This window comes from Gopherus flavomarginatus, chromosome 10, assembly GCF_025201925.1.
Source record: "Gopherus flavomarginatus isolate rGopFla2 chromosome 10, rGopFla2.mat.asm, whole genome shotgun sequence".
NCBI classification, from domain to species: Eukaryota; Metazoa; Chordata; order Testudines; family Testudinidae; genus Gopherus; species Gopherus flavomarginatus.
The window spans coordinates 81,711,382-81,731,371 of record NC_066626.1 but is presented as its reverse complement, the minus strand read 5'-3'; the positions used below and the strand labels follow the sequence as shown (position 1 = coordinate 81,731,371).

Genomic DNA, 19,990 nt, shown 5'->3' with positions numbered 1-19,990 from the left:
TCAGGGCCGCTTCCTCCCCAGGGCGAGGGGTGTAGGTGTGGGTCTGCGTGCGCCACATCACTGTGGGCTGGACCAGAGGGGAGCCCCCCCTCCTGCTGCCACCTTGGCTCTGAGGAGGGGCTGTTTTGAAGCCTCCTGTTGGTTGTGGCCGTCTATGCTGCCTCTGGGTCCCTGTGTGGGGCAGGGCTCCACAGCCCAGCTGGGATCTCTGCGCCCTCCCACCCTCTCTCTTGTGCAGCTGCCAGTGCCATTTTTGTGATTTGCAGCTAGTAATCTGGGTCCAGTTGCATAGTCACAAAAGTGAGCATTGGCAGCCGTGCCTGCTGCATGGAGCCCGGCCCCCTGGACTCCCACTAGTGCCCCACTTTGGTGCAGGGCACCGGGCACGGGACAGTGCTCCAAGCCTGCCTGGAACCTGTGCCCCACGGCTCCCATCCCCACCCATCTGGGAATGCCCTGCGCCCCTCTGCTGTGCGTGGCCTCCTGCAGAGACGCCCCTGCCAGGCCCGTTGGGAGCAGGGATGCCAGCCCTACCTCGGGGGGGAGTGTGCCTGTCGCTGCAGGAACTGCCCCCGGGGTGAGGCAGCTGGGGTGAAACAGTGGGCAGAGTGGATTGTTGCCCCACCACAGAGAGCCCTCGGCTCTGGCCAGGCAGGGCAAGGTGGCTGGTAGTTCTTCCCACTGGGCTGCCATGCCCCAGGACAGGGGGGAGTTTTTTATTATTGGAGATATACCAATCTCCTAGAACTGGAAGGGACCTTGCACCGTCATCGAGTTCAGCCCCCTGCCCTCACTAGCAGGACCATTTTTTGCCCCAGATCCCTAAGTGGCCCCCTCCGGTATTGAACTCACACCCCTGGGTTTAGCAGGGCAGTGCTCAAACCACTGAGCTCTCCCTCCCCCCTTCGCTGCAGGAATGGGCAGAGCGCATCGCCTGCCCCACCACGGAGAGCCCTCGGCTCTGGCCAGGCAGGGCAAGGCAGCTGGTAGTTCTTCCCGCTGGGCTGCCAGGCCCCAGGACGTGCCCTGTCTGTGCCCCGGGGCAGGGCTCTGCTCTGGCTGGGTGGGCACTGGCTGCTCTCACCTGCTCTCTCCCTGTCCTTGCAGGAAGGTCAACAAGTGCTACCGGGGTCGCTCCTGCCCTGTTATCGTGCACTGCAGGTAACGGCCCCCGCGTCCGCGCTGAGCACCGCTCGGCCCTGCCTGGGGGGGCCCCCTGCCTGGGGCTCCGGCACGCTGCCACCTCCTCCCGCCACAGGACGCCCCACCCAGCCTGGCCTGGGGCCTGTTCCCCTGCTGGGGGGGGGGGAGGGGAGCATGTGCAGCACAGTGGGGACCCCGAGAAGCCTGCAGTGGCTCTCCCTTCCCCCACCGCCCCCGTGCCCCGCTGGGAGCTAGGTGTCCCCCCATGCAGGGGCTTGTGAGCGTCTCTGTGTCTCTTCCAGCGACGGGGCGGGCAGGACCGGGACCTACATCCTCATTGACATGGTACTAAACCGAATGGCCAAAGGTGAGTGCGGCTGCGACCCGCCCTCACCCGGCCCCACAACCTCCCAGCATCCAACACGCAGGCCTGGCAGCAAAACACACTTGAGCCCTTTATCTTGCCCAGTCCCCGGCCCGGAGCCTCCAGCCCCCCAGCCCTGGCTCCGGCGCCCCCTGCTCCGCCCCCTCATCTGCTCTGCCCCCGGAGCCTCCCTCCAGATCCCCAGCCTTGGCTCCGGCGCCCCCTGCTCCGCCTCCTCGTCTGCCCTGCTCCCTCCAGATCCCCAGCCCTGGCCCCGGCTCCTCCCCTCCAGATCCCCAGCCCTGGCTCCGGCGCCCCCTGCTCCGCCCCCTCATCTGCTCTGCCCCCGGAGCCTCCCTCCAGATCCCCAGCCTTGGCTCCGGCACCCCCTGCTCCGCCCCCGCCTCCTCCCCTTCAGATCCGCAGCCCTGGCCCCAGCGCCTCCCTTGTCTGCTCTGCCCCCGGCTCCTCCCCTCCAGATCCCCAGCCCTGGCTCCGGCGCCCCCTGCTCCGCCCCCTCATCTGCTCTGCCCCCGGAGCCTCCCTCCAGATCCCCAGCCCTGGCTCCAGCGCCCCCTGCTCTGCCCCCACCTCCTCCCCTTCAGATCCGCAGCCCTGGCCCCAGCGCCTCCCTTGTCTGCTCTGCCCCCGGCTCCTCCCCTCCAGATCCCCAGCCCTGGCTCCGGCGCCCCCTGCTCCGCCCCCTCATCTGCTCTGCCCCCGGAGCCTCCCTCCAGATCCCCAGCCCTGGCTCCAGCGCCCCCTGCTCTGCCCCCACCTCCTCCCCTTCAGATCCGCAGCCCTGGCCCCAGCGCCTCCCTTGTCTGCTCTGCCCCCGGCTCCTCCCCTCCAGATCCCCAGCCCTGGCCCCGGCGCCCCCGCTGACCCCTCATGTGCTCTGCCCTAGGAGTGAAGGAGATTGACATCGCCGCCACGCTGGAGCACGTCCGTGACCAGAGGCCCGGCATGGTGCAGACTAAGGTGGGCCCCTTCCCCCAGCTAGGCCCCAAGCCTGCAGGGGCAGTTCCCAGTGGGTCAGCCCTGGGGCCAGCCCAGCCACCTGCAGGGAAGGGGCAGGACCCCCCTATGCCCGCCCCGCACTGCCCCACAGAGCCCTTCTCCCCTCTTCCATCGCTGCACCCGGGCAGCACCTGGCCCCACAGCCGCTGTGCACCTCCCTAGGCACAGGCTAGTTCTCCCACCAGGGGGCAGAGAGCCAGGGCCGCTGGCTTCCTTCCCACCACGGGGGCGGGGGGGCGCCACAATGGGGCTGCCCCTTCCCAGGGGGGCGGATTCATCTGTTGTGCTGGGCTTGGGCTCTGGGACCAACTTCTAGGAAGCAGGGCCCTGGCGCTGGGCAGCCCTGCCTGTGAGCTGGGTGGGCAGTGGGCATACAGCCCTGCCCCTTCATGCTGGGCACAGGCTGCGTCGCTCCGGGGTGGGGCTCACCCTCCTCTGCCCGCCGCAGGACCAGTTTGAGTTTGCGCTGACGGCCGTGGCAGAGGAGGTCAATGCCATCCTGAAGGCGCTGCCGCAGTGATCCGGTCGCCTCGCCTCCAGCCCCGTCGTGCCCGCCACCTCCCGGGTGCCGCCCCGTGTGCTTCGGGCTCCCGCTCGCCCCTGTAACGTCGTGTCTGTGATGCTGGTCGTCTCCCCAGGCCGCCCTCACCCCTTCGTGCTGCCCGGGCCTCATCTGGCTGCCAGCTCCTGCAGGAGCGGCTGGGCCCAGAGGGGTCCTGCTGAACCCGCTGGGGGAGGAGGGGCTGCACCGACTGCTCTGAGGTTAAGAGGGGACTGTGCTACCCCCCCCACATCTGCTCCTGCATGCCCAGTGCCCGCCTGCGCCATGTACAGGTGCCTGTGCACAGCCCCCCCCGCCCCACAGGCTCCTCCCATTTGTCTAGTCACAGCCCCACGGGTGCCCAGGCCCTGCCCACGGCCAGGGAAAAGTCTGAGCCAGTGCAGGGTGGTTCTGAGCTCTGCCAGGAGCCTGCACCCGCTGGGCAGGATGGGCCTGGGGGGCACTGCAGCTCTTGCCAGGCTGGCCCCAACCTGCCCTCCCCCTGCCTGTCTCAGTGCCTGGGGGGTGGACCCTTCCTCCCACACTTCCTGGGGCAAGCGGTGATCCAGCTGGAGCAATCCTGGCCAGGCCGAGCGTGCCCGGCTGGGCAACCCCTCCTGCACCCCCTGGGTCAATCATTGTCAGTCGAGCAGAAGACAAATTTCTAGAGAAATATAATTTTGTATCTTGATGTGAATAAAATTCTTGTCGCATTTGTGCAGCTGCAGTCGGGCCTGGCCTGTCTCTGTAGGTATTTCCCTGCCGGGGGGAGGAAGGGGGTTGTGCCCTCCACTGCCCCCACCCCAAGGTGGGGAAGGCAGCACAGACTGAGCCCAGCACTCAGTCAGGGTCCCCAGTGCAGCTCACTCCAGCTGAGATCTGGGGGTTAGAGAGGGCCAAGTGCCCTTGGGTACCCCCCTCATGCCAGTCCTGCCAATGGGAACCACCAGGGCCTACCCTCCCTGGGGGAAAACTCTGCTTGAGGCTGGGGCCGAACCTGGTACTTGGTCCAACCCCCCTGCAGCCACCCCTTGGGGCTAAATTTCTCTGGCCTGGCCCGACCCTCTTGAAGGGACTGTACCCCCCCCACACACACATCCCTGCAGTCTGCTCCAGCCAGCCCCTGCCCTCCCCCCTCAGAGAGCCCCCCTCACACACTGCATCTATTGCAAATGGTTTATTGACTGACAGCAGGCTCCACACCCAGCGGGGTGGCACAGCCCCCCAGCAGCAAGGGAGATGCACCGCAGGGTCCAGGCACCATCCTTCCACCCCCCCCCCCCCATCCACAGCCTCAGAGCTGCTCCTGCCCAGCTGTGAGGAGAAGGGGGGGTAGTTATGGACTAAGATCCCCTCCCAGGGTGCAGGTTCTGAAGGGGAAGCCGCCATCTCTTCCAGCTGCAGCCCCCCGCAAACAGGACGGGCCACAGGGAGAAGCAGATAGGGGACAGAGACACCTGGCCCTGGGCTGCTTCCACCCCTGTAATCAGGCCTCTAGCCACAGCAACCCCACCCCAGCCACAGCAACTCCCAGCAGAGCAGGGCTGGGCTGGAGGTGCCCAGGGCTTTGCCCCCAGCCCCCCCCTTCCCCCTGGGGCCAGCCTGCTCCCTGGCACAGCCACCCACTCGCACGCCATGGGCCAGGGCCACCAGGATGGAATCTGCCCACAGCGCAACCAGCCCCCCACCACTAGCTACAGCTGACTACAGCCTGCTGTGCAGACAGCAACAGGAGAGCCCCCCCACTAGGCAGCCCGGGGGCACTGGGGGTGGGGTGGGTGTGGAAACAGAGCGATGTCCGGGCGTGACCAGCCTCCCTGGGCGACTGAGCGTGGCAGGGTGCCCGCAGCGCGTCCCTCAGAACACACCTGGGGAGACAAGCAGAGGGGAGGGGGAGGGGGAGGGACGATGGATGAATCAAGCCACGTGAGCATGTGACAGCCAGTGCATGTGCAGGTCGGGGCACCAGCACCCCCAGGGCAGCGGCGGGGGGCTGCCTCCAGCCCTATTCCTGGGGCTGGATGCACCCAAGGCTCCTGCGAGCCTGTGTGCTGGGAGGTGCAGCAGGGAGGGGTGCTGGGCCCTGCTGCCCCAGTTGGGTGGCCCCCAGCCCTGTGGGGTGATGGTGCCCTGGCTGGTCAGCCTGTGGAAGTGGGACAGGGGGTTACCTAGGGGGCAGGGGTCAAGGGGTGTCAGGCAGGGACTGCAGCCAGAGTTGGGGGGGTGGAAGGAGCAGGATCCACAGCAGCAACAGTGAGGGGGAGAACTAGAACCCACCCCCCGAATACCCATTACCTTCTGTGCAGCATCTGCCCCCCCGGAGGGGGACATCCTGCCCCCCAGGGTGCAGGCTCTGAAGGGGGTGTACCCCTGGGAAGCCCAGCTGGGCCTGTACACCACACCCCACCCCCCAAGGGAAGGCCACGAGCCCTGCCTGCACTCCCAGGCATGCCCCTTGCCTCTGCTGGGTGCGAGGGAGATGGCCCAGGGCAGCAGAGGGGGTTCTGGGAGGAGACCCTAGGGGCAGACCCACTCCTCATACCCCCCCGCCCCGTGGAGGGGGAAGGCGTGGCATGGACAGGCAGCTGAGCATGTGATGCAGCAATGGTGCCAGGGCCCCACATGACCCCCCCAGCACCCGCCGGCGGGGGCAGCTCCTTGCTCTGTAACGACACACCAGAGGCAGGCTCCTCTCCTGCCCTTCCCTGCGCCCCAGGCAGCCCCGCTACTGCCAACAAACGCTGAGGGAGGAACCCACTGCTCCCCTGGGGCTGGGATCCTCGGGCTGCCCGGCCCCAGCCCGGCTCATAGCAGGCGGCAGTGCGACTGCTTCTGCTTGGGCACTGGCTCCGTCCCGGGCGCTGCCTCCTCGGGCGCTGCCCGCTCCTGCCCACTCCCTGCCCCTGGGCTCTCTGTTCGGCTTCCCTTGCCCACGGGCAGGGGTGGAGGCACCTGGCTCCCCCCTGGCGCCTGCTGCCTCCTGGTGCCACGCGCACCTGCTCTGTGCTGCCCCGCAGCCTCCATCTCCGACAGGCTGTAGGCCATAGCCAGCTGCAGGTCCTCGTCCTCCTCCTCGCTGTCCGTGTACAGGCAGACCGGGGACGAGCCGCGGGGCCGCGGCGGCGAGTGCGAGGGCTGGCCCGGGAGGGCCTGCTGCTCCCGGCGGCTCAGCTCCAGCCCCAGTGCCATGTCGTCAGGGACACCTGCTGGCCAGAGGGCACAAGCATCAGGGCCCAGGCGCGCTGGCCCCAGGCCTGGCCGTGGGTGGGGAGGACAGGCCTCTGCCTAGGGCACCGCATACGGACCCAAGTTCAATTCTTCGGCCTGCCCCTGTCTCCCCACCTCACCCGGGGTCTCAGTGCCGCTGTCTGGGAAGTGGGGAGAACCCCCCCACACACACACACACCCCTCCCAAGGGGCAGAGCTCAGCCAACATGCAGAGGAGTCCAGAGTCAGGGGCCACCCCGTTCCCCAGAGCCCCCTCCCACCCCACTCCTCACCATTAACATGGATCGATTTCAGCTCCCCGTCCTCTTCCACCTCCACCCGCTCCTGCCCGTTCTCCACAATCCTGCAGAGACAGTGCCAGGTCATCCAGCCGGCCAGGGTGGCACCCCGCGGGAGAGATACGGCGGGTCCCCCGGGGACGGGGTGGGGGCACTGTGTGTGCCATCTAGGGATTGTGCCAGGCCACAGTCTGCATGTGCGTTGGGGGCAGAGCGTGGGCTGGTGTTTACCTTCTCAGGATCTTCTGACCTCGCGCGCGAGGTACATTTTGGGGAGCGCAGGTCATTGATGTAAAGTGCTCTCCCATTGCAAGGGAATCGCTCCGAACTATCACCCCTTCCCAGCACTGTGGTGACAGGCTCCAAGCGACAAAGCCTCCTGGTAGGACTCTGGGCTCCCTGGGTGGGGCTGATGGAGGTGTCACCCGGCAGAGGGGCTGGGAGGTTATAAAGGGCAGAAGCTGCGCTGGTCAGGCTGGGTCTTTGGCCTTTGTCAGCTCGTCAAACAGAACAGCTGCTGCAGGAGGCAGCAGAGATGGGGGGACCCTGCCTGGACACACCTGAGCCCCAGGAAGGTTGGGCCCTGGGGTGTCGGGAGGCGGGACTGGCTGACCCCAGGGAGGGCCCCCATGATCTGGTCCCCTGGAGCAGCTGCCGTGTTGCTGGGAGACAGCCTGGCTTGGCCATTGGCCAGTCCGCGATGGCCCATCCCTACCTCTTCGTGGTGATGCGTTTGCCGTTGACGAAGGTGGTGGAGGTGGAAACCGAGCGGAAGCCGATTCCGGGGTTGGTGCCGGGGCTGAAGGACGAGGAGAAGAAATCTGAAAAACAGGGCGACAACCTCACAGCAGGAGCCCCCAGCCTGGGCCAGGCCCCGGGGGATCGCAGGGGGTCCCTTGGCCAGGCATGAGAGGGTGACGGAGCAGCGAAGGGGCAGCCAGGGGATGCACTGCAGGGCGGGTGTGAAACTGGGATAGGAAATGTCTGTCCAGGATTCGCAGGGGACTGTCCCTGAGTCGCTGGAGTCGAGGGGAGGAGGTTTGGGCCGGACAGGGGAGCCGGAGCCAAGGGGAGGAGGTTTGGGCCAGGCCGGGCAGCGGAGCCGGAGCTGAGAGGAGGAGGTTTGGGCCGGACAGGGGAGCCGGAGCCGGAGCCGAGGGGAGGAGGTTTGGGCCGGACAGGGGAGCTGGAGCCGGAGCCGAGGGGAGGAGGTTTGGGCCGGACAGGGGAGCCGGAGCCGGAGCCGAGGGGAGGAGGTTTGGGCCAGGCCAGGCTGAGGAGCTGGAGCGACCCAGGAGAAAGCTGGAGCTGGGACCACACAGGTGCCCTCTCCAGTGGGGCAGGTGCCCAGGAAGGACGGTGCTGGCAGCGACAGGCAGGCTGCCCCCTACCTGAGGATGCCGGGAAAGAGGAGAAGAAGGAGCCTGATCCGGGGTGTCGGAGGCCAGTTCCCCGCAGCTCTGAGAACGGCAGCATCTCATCTGGAAGGGAGGGATCATGGCGTGAGCACAGCCCAAGAACCTCCCTAGCAGGATGCCAGGCCAGGCTGCACCAGCCACACAACTCCAGAGCGCAGCCAGTCCACCCCAGGGGCAGGGCACCCATGGGCCCCAGAGCAGCAGGCCCCAAAGCGGGCTCTGGGGGGGCCTACGGAGCGGGCACTTCCTTGCGTCCAGCTGCTGAGCTGCAGGAAGAGAAGCCGAAGATCCAGCAGCCCCCGGCTAGGGTGGCTCTCCTGCCCCGGGCGCTGCAGGATCAGGCCCACACAGGAGGCAGGGCCTGGGTGCTAGCTGCTCTGACAAGGCCACAGGCTGCCGAGGGCTGGGAGCCAGTGGGTGCTGCTCCGGCCTCTCTCAGTTCAAGTGTCCTGCAGCCCTTGGGAGAGGATTTCCGTGAGGCAGCCTACCTGCCCGCCTCGTAACTGCAGCCCACTGCTTCCAGCCGCCCTGCCGGCGCCCGCAGCAAGCCCCGGGACTCAGCCTAGGCGCTGGGCCTAGGCTAACTCCATCGGTCACTGGCACTGCCCAGTCATGGCTCTTCACCCCTCCTCACGGACCAGCCCCTCCCACGCACAGATCCTTCTGCCCCATGCGTTCAGCCCAGAGCTCGCGTGCTGCCTCCCGCAGCGACCGAGCCCAAACCACCACCGCTTCCTGGCCTCCCTTACTCCGGCACAAGGACCAGCGTCTGCTTGGACCGGGCCTGCTGAAAATGCCCCCAGTATGGGGCAGTCCTCGGCCGCCATCACCGGCTCCCACACGACCACCACCACCCCCGCTAGCCACAGCGCGGCGAGCACTGGAGGAAGCTGCTGCTCCAGCTGTGGGGCAGGGAGCCGACGCTGTGGAAGGCACCGTACTAACCCCTGCCCCTGCTGTCACCCGGAAGTTCGAACTCAGCCCCTCCCAAGGCAAAAGCCCAGGCCACATCACTTGAGTCAAAGACGAATCTCCATGAGCTTTCAGCAGTACAGGGCCCATGACACACAACAGTCTCTGAGTCTCTCACCAATTCCCATTTCATAGTCCCTCTTCCACTTTTCTGGCCGCAGAGAATCAAAACGTGCCCTGGGTTGGGCCTACGCTCCCCTCCCTCCTCCAGAGCCCCCAGGAGAGCCGGGGGCCAAAACTCACCGAAGAGGTCAGCGAAGGGATCCCGCCCGCCGAAGAACTCCCGGAAGACGTCGTGGGCACTGCGGAAGGTGAAGGTGAATTCGGGGGCTCCCGCGTCGGCTCTTGATCCCCCGGGCCCTGCTGGGGAAAAGCAGAGACAGGACGCTACCGCCAAGAGCCCAGTCTGAACTGAGTGAGAGAGACAGGCCAGGGTCCCCGTCCCCGGGAGAGACGAGCAGGTCAAAGGTGCTCTGCTAGCACGGGGCTGGGGCCAGCAAAACTACAGGTCCCAGCATGCAACGGGACACGATGTGCTCCCAGCCGGCCAATATTTGTAGCAGGTGCAATTTGCCCCTAGGCCAAGAGCCAGCGCCCAGCCCGGGGCAGTTCCACCACTAGATGCAGCATAGACACGCCAGAGGCCCTGCTGGGGCTGGAGGGGGGGGAAGTGAGCTCCAGGGGGCTGTACCCTGCTCGGGGGGTGAGGGGGGGCAGTGAGCCCCGAGGGGCTGTACCCTGCTCGGGGGCGGCTGCGAGCCCCAGGGTGGGCCATACCTGGGTCACGTAGACGGGGGGAGGCCCTGCTCGGGGGGCAGTGAGCCCCAGGAGGCTGTATCCTGCTTGCGGGGGGGCAGTGAGCCCCGGGGGGCTGTACCCTGCTCGGGGGGGGGGGGCTGCGAGCCCCGGGGGGGGGCTGTACCTGGGTCACGTAGACGGGGGAGGCTCTGCTTGGGGGGCAGTGAGCCCCAGGAGGCTGTATCCTGCTCAGGGGGAGGGGGGCAGTAAGCCCCGGGGGGCTGTACCCTGCTCAGGGGAGGAGGGGGGACAGCGAGCCCCGGGGGGCTGTACCCTGCTCTGCGGGGCTGCGAGCCCCAGGGGGGGGCCGTACCTGGGCCACGTAGACGGGGGGAGGCTCTGCTCAGGGGGCAGTGAGCCCCAGGAGGCTGTATCCTGCTCGGGGTGGGGGGGCTGCGATCCCCAGGGGGCTGTACCCAGGTGTCACGGCCACGTAGACAGGGGGAGGCCCTGCTCAGGGGGGGCAGCAAGCCCCGGGGGTCTGTACCCTGCTCGGGGGGGGGGGGCTGCGATCCCCAGGGGGCCGTAGCCGGGTGTCACAGCCATGTACACGGGGAGGCCCTGCTCTGGAGGGCAGCGAGCCCCAGGAGGCTGTACCCTGCTCGGGGTGGGGAAGGGGGGGCAGCGAGCCCTGGGGGGCTGTACCCAGGTGTCACGGCCACATAGACAGGGGGAGGCCCTGCTTGGAGGGCAGCGAGCCCCAGGAGGCTGTACCCTGCTCGGGGGGGGAGGAAGGGGGGGCAGCGAGCCCCGGGGGGGGGGCCGTGCCCTGCTCGGAGGGGGAAGGGGGGGCAGCAAGCCCGGGGGGGGCCACGCCCTGCTCAGAGGGGGCGCGTAGGGCTTTGCCGTCTCGTTCACACCCACGCTCCAGGGGCGGGCGGTGTGCAGACTAAGAGCAGCTTCTCAGACTCCCTGCCACAGCCGGCCCGGCAGCACCCCACTGCAGGCGCACGGCACACAACGCTGGCGGGGACTGTCAGACTTGGGTCCCCTCGGCCCAGTTTTTAAGGTGCAAGGTCCCCCCACCCCCCATTTCAGCTCCCCCAACCAGGCCGGCTCACCTGCTCCCATGAGGCCTTCCTTGCCATAGCGGTCGTAGACATCACGCTTCTCCTCTGCGGGGAGAGGAGGGGAGAGTTAGGGGGCCCCCGCCGCTCCAGCATGGCTGAGCTGGGGAGGGGGCAGCCCCTAGCTAAGGGGGAGAATGGGTCCTGCAGCTCGGGGGGGCAGCTCCTGCTGCGTGGGCAGACAGCATCGCCAGCTCTCGTGCCATAGGGATTACTCCTAAAGCCCCAGCTCTCGGAGTCATGGGACGGGGCAGGACTGTCAGCTGCTGTTTTCTCCCCTTCCTGGCTGCAGAGCAAAGCCCAGGACGGCGCCCCCCAGGGGTCAGACACAGGAGCGCAGATGAGAACCCAACACTTGCTTTGAAAAGTCTGGGGATTTTCCACCCAGTGTTGTGGCTCTGGAACCCTCGGGGCTGGTGTGGGGGGGGGATGTCCCCTGGCCGGCTCTCCAGGTGCCACACACCAGGCTCACAGGGTCTCTGAGCCGCATCAGATCAGAATGGCTCCACGCGACATGAAGGACCTTCACGATCTAACCCAGCCCCCCATGATCCGTGGGATGCCTGGGGCTACCCCATGCCCGGAGCGCAGCAGCGAGGGCCAAGCTCCGGCAGTGAGTCTGTGGGGCATGAACGAATCCAGCGAGGCGCACGCAATGAACAGGGGTGCACATGGCCGAAGACTCCTGGGGACCCCTGCCCCCACCCCACTGCAGCCCCCAAGGAGAGGGCCAAAGGAACACGAAATGGTGCGTGTGACTCAGAGCAAAGGGTTAACGAGAGCCTCTCCCGCAAAGGGACGTAGTGAGGTGCAGACCGGCCGGATGCCCCGTCTTCCTTGCATCCCGCCGAGCGCCTCGGGGGGGGGGGGGCAAAGGGGGCTCCGGCAGCTCAGCATTCCCTAGTGCAGGGACTGGGGGGGAGGGGGCAGAGTGCGCCTGTGCCAGGGATCCTGGGCGGAGGGAGGAGCAGGAAGAGCCCCAGTCTCTGTGCACCCCGGCCCTGCACCAGGCAGAATGCAGCCGGGCTGCAGGCTGCTTGCAAAGGGCCGTCTCAGGGCCTGCTCCACTAAGGGGCAGCAGGGCACGCACACGGCTGGGAGCGACAGGGACACCGTCCATACACAGCACAGCCGCTCCCCTCAACACCAACCTGGGGACCTGGCTGGGCAGGATCTGGGGGTCCCAGTGGATCACACGCTGACTAGGAGTCCACCACGGGCCGCTCATGCTGGGGTGTGTTAACGGGAGGTCATTGGCTCGCTCTGCTCGGCACTGGGGAGGCCTCAGCACTCGGCAGGGCTGCGGCCAGGTCTGGGGGCCGCACGTCAGGAAAGACGTGAACCAATCGGAGAACAACATACCTGCCCCGTCAGGGAGCGTTAGACCCTGGGCGCATTCGCTCTGGAGCCGAGGCCTGAGACCAGGCTCCAGGCCCAGGAAGGGCCGTTCTCCAGAGGACGGGGATTAAGGGTCTGTCCAAGCTGCACACGAAGGCTGAGCTCTGACCCCAGCTCGAGCCCACGTTCTGTCCACACACGCGCCAGTCAGACAGCTTAGGAAGCCCTCAGGCCCGGGGCTCTAGGGCCCTGCTAGGGGTGGGTCAGAGCCAGAGTCCCGCTGGGCGAGGTCCAAGCCCTGTCACTTTGCAGTGCGGACACAGCCCAAGCGCCAGCCCAAGGTCCGAAGGGCTGCAGAGGGCGTCTGGCCACCTCGGCCTGGCTGAGCCGGGTGTTTGCAGCACAGTGGGGATGCTCGAGTCCCCGGCCCAGCCCCGGGGCTGCACTGCGTGTGGACACCCCAGTGCTGGGTTTGATCTGCAGCATGGGGGACCTGGGGCGATAGCGGGGAAAGCTTCCACCACCCCGGGGGCTACGCTCGGCAGCAGGCTTCCCAGGAGGCGGGGACCCTGTCCCTAGAGGTTTTAGCAACAACCTATCAGGGCTGGCCTAGGGCCACTTGGCCCTGCCGCGGTGCAGGGCTGAACAAAGCGACCCCTCGAGGTCCCTTCCAGCCCCATGGCTCCAGCACCAGGTGTCGTGAAACGAATGGGGAGGGGAGACGCCGGCCCCCACACCGAGCCCGGAAGGAGGGGAGACACCGGCCCCTTACTGTCCGACAGCACTTCATAGGCCTCCGCGATCTCTTTGAACTTCTGCTCAGCGTGTTCCTTGTTCTCCGGGTTCTTATCCGGGTGCCATTTCAGCGCCGCCCTCCTGTACCTGCACAGGCCCCAAGACAGTCAGTGACCCCCAGCTCTGCTGTCAGCAGGTGCCACCCTCCGCACCTGTGCCAGCCAACCCCAAGACCAATCGATGGGTGCGCAGGTTCCCACCATGCCAGGTTTCCACCAGCGCCTGGGTTCCAGGTGCTTCCTTGCAGAGCGGCTCAGTTCCTGGGACAGCCCCCCACCATCCCACTCTACACGGCCCCCCGAGCAGTGGCAGGACCAGGCATGACCTGTGAACACAGCACATGTTCCCCAGTCAGGGACGCCACGTGCCAGGGTGAGACACTGCCACACAGACTCCATACTCCCTGCCTTCAACCAGCGCCAACTGCCCAGGGACCCCTTCCATACCCCCCCACCCCCAAAACCAGCACCAACCAGGCCAGCCCCCATCAACCAGGGCCCTCCTCGAACCAACGCCCACCAGGCCAGCCCTCCCTCAACCAGCAACCCCCCCGCCCAAAACCAGCACCCACAAGCCCAGCCCCAAGTCACAACTCCAGAAGGAAGCAGCAGCATTTCTCTCCCTGTCACAGTCACCCATACAAGAGCCCCCCCAGCCGCCATTCAGTCAGTCACAGGCTCACTCCAGTCAGAGTGAGAGCGGAGGGTGACAGAGGCTAAACTCATTAGCCGATTAATCAGGTGTGCTGTGGTAACACCTAGAGATCTTACACGAGATCCACCGGTGGTGCCAAGCCCCTGCCCCGCCCAAGATCGCGGGGGGGCGCGTGCATCAGGTCAGGCCCTGCCCGAGATTGAGGAGGGAAGCAGGGGTGGGTGGGGAGGTGCAGGCCTAGAGCGGGACAAGCCCTGTCCCCAAGCGTGATGCGAAAAGCCCACGGACGGCCTGTCGCCGCCATCGCCCAGCCGCAGAAGCGAGGCCTCGCTGCCCCTCGAGCGCTCATCCAGCCCCACTTTACCCTGAGCTGGTGCCAACTCTGAGGCAGCCTGGGGGCCCCGGGCTAGGGGAAAGGGGGGCGACCCCGAGATGGGGCAGGACTTACGCCTTCTTGATGTCGTCCGAGGAGGCATTTCGGGGCACGCCCAGCACTTCGTAGTACTCCACCATGGCGTCTGTCTGTCCGGAAGGGTGCAGCTGGGGAGGAAGGGCAACGTCAGGCATATCTGGAGATGCCCAGGGGAGCGCAAGCCCCCCGGGACCACGCTGGCATCAGCCAGGAACAGCCGTCTGGAGAGTCCCCATGTCCCGAAGAGCAGTGACCGGGTCTGTCTGTCCCCTGCCAGAGGGGGCCGCAGAGACCAACTGGGGCCCGATTCCTGGCCTGCTGTATGGTGGTGCCAGCTCCGGAGGGGACATCCCACCCCCTTTGCACAGGGGCAGCAGGCAGATTAGGGACCGGGCCCCATCTGTTCTCAGTCCCTGCCCAGCTGCAGGCCCATTGCCGCCCAGCTGACAGGCCGTCCTGTGCCGCATAGTGTCCAAGTCAGGATGGGGTCCCCCCGCTCACCACGCCCTCACACTGCCACCCCTCTCTGCCGCCCCCCCGGCAGCAGGAATGCTAGGGGGCTATTTGTGGCACAGAGGCTGGCGGGCCCCCACCCACGTTGGGCGCCGGCAGCCAGAGCTCTGGGGCACTTGTCTCTGTCACAGCCCGTGCACAGGGACTGCGCCAGCTGCACATTTTTAAAGGGACCCTGCCTCTTGGCATCTCACAGGGTCCCACGGTCCCACCCCTCCCAGAGCCACTGGGGCGCAGGGCTATGCTCAATCTATGCAACTGCAGGACCTCACCCCCACTGGACACCCCCTCCTCGCCGGGGTTCCCTTGCCCAGCCAAAGGGAGGTGCTTGCTTCTGCTCCTCTCCCTCATGTCTGAGCCCCCCCAGTCTCCCTCTCCATTATGGGGCTCCCCCCACTTACCTGCCCACAGGGAGACACTCCAGTAGCCAGGGCCAGCCACCCCCCCACAGACACTGGCGGCTCTTCAGAGAGTGGGGAGCAGCAAAGAGGAGGAGCAGAGATCTAACCCTAACCCCAGCCCCTCCAAGCACCCAGCTGCCTTCAGGGTCTTACCCCTTGGGGGTGGGGGTCTGTTCATCAGGTGCCCGGCAGAGCTGCGTGTGGTGATGACTGGGGTAGCTGGGGCAGGAAACTTGGGGGCCAGTGTTCAGGCATCCCTTCAGGATGTGCCCCCACCCTGGCCAGCCTCCGGCACTGGGGCGGTGATGAGGGGCAAGGGATCCCTGCTAGAACCCGCTCTGCAGCCGGGGGGGGAGGGCACTGCCAGTGTCAACCAATACCAGGCAGCCCAGGACCACCCTCCCCATGCACCTGGGCAGTGCCAGCACGACGGGTTCCAGGCGTCACCACCACAAAACATGGCCCCTCGCCAGGGGCCTGCCCAGCTCCCCCAGCCCCCATCACTCCCTGCTTCTGCCTAGGTGGGAGGCTCTCTGACCCTTAGGGGCATTGCAGAAGCCCTCACAGCTGGACGGGGTCGTTGAGGGGGCAGTGGGGGGACAGCGAACAGGGACCAGAGACCAGAGAGTCTCACCCTGGGACAGATGGGGCCGGGAGCCGGGCCCGGCCCCTCCCTAGTCAGTCAGTCAGTATTGAGGAGCTTAGCAGCTACTATAAACACCTAATCCCGTAACAAGGGAGGAGTAAGAATAGCTCTGCCACCCGTTCTGGCAGCCACCCGCACTGGGGTCGAGGGCAGCGGAGGGCACCCGGCTGCTGGGAAAATCGGTCATTGTTTGCATGGGGGCCCTGGCCTCCTCCTGGCCGCCCGCCGCATATCCCAGAATCCAGTCCACCTGCAGCTGCTGAGATCGTGGCCCCAGCCTCCAAATCCCTCCACTGTCTCCCCATTTCAGCCACATTACGTCCAGGTGCCTCCTCCTTGCCTTCACCCCCTCGGCCTTCCCGCAGACCCACTCCCACCTCGGCTCACACAGCCCCGCACCGCCACCATCCCACTACCCCCTGCTCCCGGCGCACTGACTCTGTCCCCCAGCCCCATCCCTTGCTGCCCTTCCCTGGGCCTCTCCCATTTCAGTGACCACAGGCCCCCAAAGTGGACAGCAGGGTGGGGCAGACGCCCACTGCCCCATACAACGCCCCCCTTCTTTTTCCTTCATCCGTGGACCCTCCCCTCCCCTGCACATTCAGCACAGGCCTTAAACTAATTCACTCTCCCCTCCCCTCCCTCCCTGTCAGCAGTTCCCAGGATGGGTGGGGCCCCAGCTCGGTTCTGTTGGTAAATAAGGGATTTTGCAAACCCAGCGTTTAATTTTGTGCCTTAAAAACAAAACGTCAATTCTCACTTTTCCTGAGGTGCACGGGGGGGGCTCTGAGCCCGGCCCAACGGCGGTGCAGGCACAGATGCAGAGCGACCCCGAGAGGGGCAAACACCCAGGGCAAGGGAGACCAGCCGGCCTGGCCTTGTGCTCAGATCCCTGCTCCCCGGTGACCAGCCTCACACCTTCTCCCGGCCCCACCGGACTCCCTGCTCCGCGTCCCTCACGCCTGGCCCGAGGTTTGAAGCTGGGTGCCAGGCCAGGTGCCCTGCTGCTCACCCACGGAGCTCGGCTCTGGCCAGACGCCGGACCCGCCCCCGGTCTGTTCCCATCGGGTGCCTGGCAGCGATTTCAGCAGGCGCTGGAACTGACTGGAACTTTCTCAACCTCCCTCGGGCAGCCTCTTCCCTTCGCCACCAAGACAAGGCAGCCCCAGAACACGGATGCCAGGCCCCAGCCCAGCGCCAGAGGATCTGCCGCAGGGCCCGCAGGTGTCGGCAGCCCAAGGCTCCATGGGCACCGGCTGGCATCCCCTCCTCGGCACAGAGCAGCCTGGCACAGAGCGGGCACCGGCTGGCATCCCCTCCTCAGCACAGAGCGGCCGGGCACGGAGTGGGCACCGGCTGGCGTCCCCTCCTCGGCACAGAGCGGCCAGGCACGGAGTGGGCACCGGCTGGCGTCCCCTCCTCGGCACAGAGCGGCCAGGCACGGAGTGGGCACCGGCTGGCGTCCCCTCCTCGGCACAGAGCGGCCGGGCACGGAGTGGGCACCGGCTGGCAGCCCCTCCTCGACACAGAGCGGCCGGGCACGGAGTGGGCACCGGCTGGCAGCCCCTCCTCGGCACAGAGCGGCCGGGCACGGAGTGGGCACCGGCTGGCAGCCCCTGCTCAGCACAGAGCGGCCGGGCACGGAGTGGGCACCGGCTGGCAGCCCCTCCTCGGCACAGAGCGGCCGGGCACGGAGTGGGCACCGGCTGGCAGCCCCTCCTCGGCACAGAGCGGGCACCGGGCAGGCTGGGCACTCGGACACCAGCCAGCGGCGCCACCACCGCGCCCATCTTTGGGCGCAAAGCACAACGGCCCGCCGGCACCCAGGCCCGGGGGTCCGATCCCTGCAACAGCCGCTCCACAACCTCCTGACCCCAGGAGTCTCCCCAGGCCCGGCACCCCCGCAGGAACAGCCGGGGACTCCCCAACCCCACCCCCCCGTGCCAGGATCAGCTAGTTACAGGCGCTGCCCCAACCCCCCATTTCAATTCCTCGGGAAAACACCGGGAGCAGCACTAGGGCCCCCCGCCCCACTGCCCCCCGGGGACCCCCAGCACCCCCCCCACTGCCCCCGGGGGGCACTGCCCAGCTCTGCGCCCCCCCCACTGCCCCCGGGGGGCACTGCCCAGCTCTGCACCCCCCATACCCCACTGCCCCCCCGGGAACACTGCCCAGCTCTGCACCCCCCCACTGCCCCCGGGGCCCTGCCCAGCTCCCCCCGGTACCTCCCCGCGGCGCAGCGGCCCCGGCTCCCCACGCTCCGAGTCCAGCCTCAGCTGCAGGCCTGGGGCGGGACATGAGCTCTGTGTGACGAGACAGCGCCTGCAGCCAATGGCGAGCCCGGGCCGATTGTGACGTCAGGGCTCTGCACTCTGAACTGATGAGGTCATGAAAAACAAGCTCAGAGCCCCGCCCCATTGGCCCCGCCCTTTGCACCCCCCCCACGGGGGCTCCCCTCGCGTGAACAAGGCGCTGCGTGGGCCCGGGACTGCCAGGGCACTGTTGCGAGGAAGCTCACAGCGCTGGTGTCACGAAGTGGGGGGTTTTCTGTGTTTTCCAGGGTTGCATGCAGGGGGGTGGGACTCAGTGTCCCCGGGTGTGACTGGTTTAACGAGGGGAGGGGAGAGGGAGTCTGTTGGGACACAGGACCGGAGAGGGACTCGGGACCCCGGCCGATGGCCTGGAGGATGGAGACCCCAGCGACTGGTGACCTGGGGACCTGGAGACCCAGCACAGGAGTCACAGCCGGGTCTGGCCAGTGGGGGACAATGGGCTGCAGGGAGAGGACCCCAGTGCCCTGACCAGCCAGCTCCAGCCAGAGGGGCCAGAGGGGGCTGAGAGGAGAGGAGACCCAGGCCACCCTGTTTACAACCCTGTTTCCCTGGAGAGAAGCCAGTGGACAGAGGGGCTTGGGGCCGGGATATCGGAGGCCCAGCTGGGAAGCAGTGGGGCTCTGGGCTGGAGAGGGGGAGCAGGCAGAGCCCCCTTGGCTGCAGGGGGACTGGGATGTGCTGGGCTGAGGGAGGCCAGGCCTGAGGCCAGAGAGTTTCCGGTGCTGGGTTCAACCCCTAATAAACCCTCCCGTGTTACGCTGGCTGAGAGTCGCTCCGGGCTAGAGAACAGGGTGGGGGGGCATTATTCCCTCAGGGGGTGGAGGCCCCAGGAGCCCAGAGTGAGGGGTCTCCTGGAGGGGCCCACAGCACAGACAGACGTGCTAAGGCTCAGAGAGGTGCGGCTCCAGGAGGTGGAGGTGTTTAACCCCCAAGAGAGAGTGAAGCCCCGAGAGGGGCTGTCACACTGAAGGAGGCTTCCCCCACAGACCGCACAGGGCCGAGGGTGGGCACGATCTGTGAGTTCGTGACAGCTGAGGTTCCAGCTGGAGGGCCCGGCTTGGAGTTGTGCACCTCGCCTCCCCCGTATGGCCAGGCCCAGGCACCCAAAGGTGAGGAGCCAGAGGGGGTTGCCAACTTTCTGACCAAACAAAAGTGAACACCCTTGCCCTGTCCCCTCCCTCCCTGGCTCTCTTCCACCCTCACTCCACTCATTTTCACCTGGCTGGGGAGGGTCCCTTTTCAACAGGTGTTCAGTTGAAAACTGGACACTTGGCAATCCTCCGGGCCTTCCCACAGCCATTCTGGCTCACTCAGGTCCCCTTTTCCAGCCATTCTCCCCAACCCCAGGGCAAGGAATTGGCTGGTTTTTAAAGGAAAGCTGCAATTCCCACCTAATGCATCACCTGGCTCCAGCAGCTGGGGGCTTAGGAAAAACACCGTATTTCACAAGACTCCTTCTAAAACACTGGCTGGCAGCGCACCACATACCCGAGTCCCTGGGGCCATGGATTAGCAGGCAGGCCTGAGCCGAGGGCCTGGAGTATGGGTCATCGTGTGCCCTCTGGGCCAAGCCAGCAGCTGCTTCTCCCCCCAGAGCTGCTGGGAACGCGGGAGGAAGACTCCCCAGCCCCACCACTCCAGCCAGCCCGCCAGTCAGGCTCTCCAGGGCTGCCCAGAGAGGGGGGCAAATGGGGCAGTTTGCCTCGGGCCCCGCAGGGGCCCCCACAAGAATATCAGAGCCTCCCCCCCACCTCCATCTTCCCCCATGCCCTGGCGCCTCAGCATGCCGCATCCAGGAGCGGCCCTGGGCAGAGCTAAAGCGGCGTGGCTCCAGCAGGGCCTGAGCTCCTCCCGCTCGGAGAAGCGTGGTAAGGGGCCAGGGCTGCGAGCTGCGACCGAGCGGCGGGAGCTCAGGTCCCCCCAGAGCTACGCCGCTGCAGCGCTATCCAGGGCCGCTCCTGAACGCAGTGCACTGAGGCTCCGGGAGAGGGGGGAGGTGGGGGTAAGCAGGCCGGGGGGGTTGGATAAGGGGCAGGGAGTCCTGGGGACAGTCAGGGGGCAGAGGTTCT

At 66.9% G+C, this 19,990-nt stretch overlaps 2 protein-coding genes across 7 annotated transcripts in view; one reads left to right on the top strand and one right to left on the bottom strand.

Annotated features, from left to right (window-relative positions):
- PTPRN (protein tyrosine phosphatase receptor type N) overlaps nucleotides 1-3,526 on the top strand; it is a 52,637-nt gene extending 49,111 nt beyond the window's left edge. For all 3 annotated transcript variants that reach the window (XM_050969654.1, XM_050969653.1, XM_050969655.1), the window contains 4 exons: nucleotides 1,108-1,161; nucleotides 1,446-1,510; nucleotides 2,415-2,488; nucleotides 2,976-3,526. In XM_050969654.1, coding sequence (XP_050825611.1) covers nucleotides 1,108-1,161; nucleotides 1,446-1,510; nucleotides 2,415-2,488; nucleotides 2,976-3,047 — 265 coding nt within the window. In that variant the 3' untranslated portion in view covers nucleotides 3,048-3,526. The remainder of the gene's footprint in view (nucleotides 1-1,107; nucleotides 1,162-1,445; nucleotides 1,511-2,414; nucleotides 2,489-2,975) is intronic.
- Nucleotides 3,527-4,712: 1,186 nt separating this feature from the next.
- On the bottom strand, nucleotides 4,713-17,913 carry LOC127030028 (dnaJ homolog subfamily B member 2-like). 4 transcript variants are annotated; one of them, XM_050915946.1, is made up of 10 exons: nucleotides 17,814-17,913; nucleotides 14,065-14,156; nucleotides 12,940-13,049; nucleotides 10,824-10,877; nucleotides 9,208-9,327; nucleotides 7,966-8,055; nucleotides 7,290-7,395; nucleotides 6,569-6,639; nucleotides 6,065-6,274; nucleotides 4,713-4,936 (listed from the first exon to the last, which is right to left on the bottom strand). In XM_050915946.1, the coding sequence occupies exons 2-10, from the start codon at nucleotides 14,127-14,129 to the stop codon at nucleotides 4,926-4,928; spliced, it is 837 nt and encodes a 278-aa protein (XP_050771903.1). In that variant the 5' UTR covers nucleotides 14,130-14,156; nucleotides 17,814-17,913; the 3' UTR covers nucleotides 4,713-4,925. The 4 variants fall into 4 exon arrangements, with proteins under 4 accessions (XP_050771903.1, XP_050771905.1, XP_050771906.1 ...); XM_050915948.1 differs by having other exon boundaries at nucleotides 9,208-9,324; XM_050915949.1 differs by having other exon boundaries at nucleotides 6,065-6,271; nucleotides 9,208-9,324; nucleotides 17,814-17,912.
- Nucleotides 17,914-19,990: the final 2,077 nt, after the last annotated feature.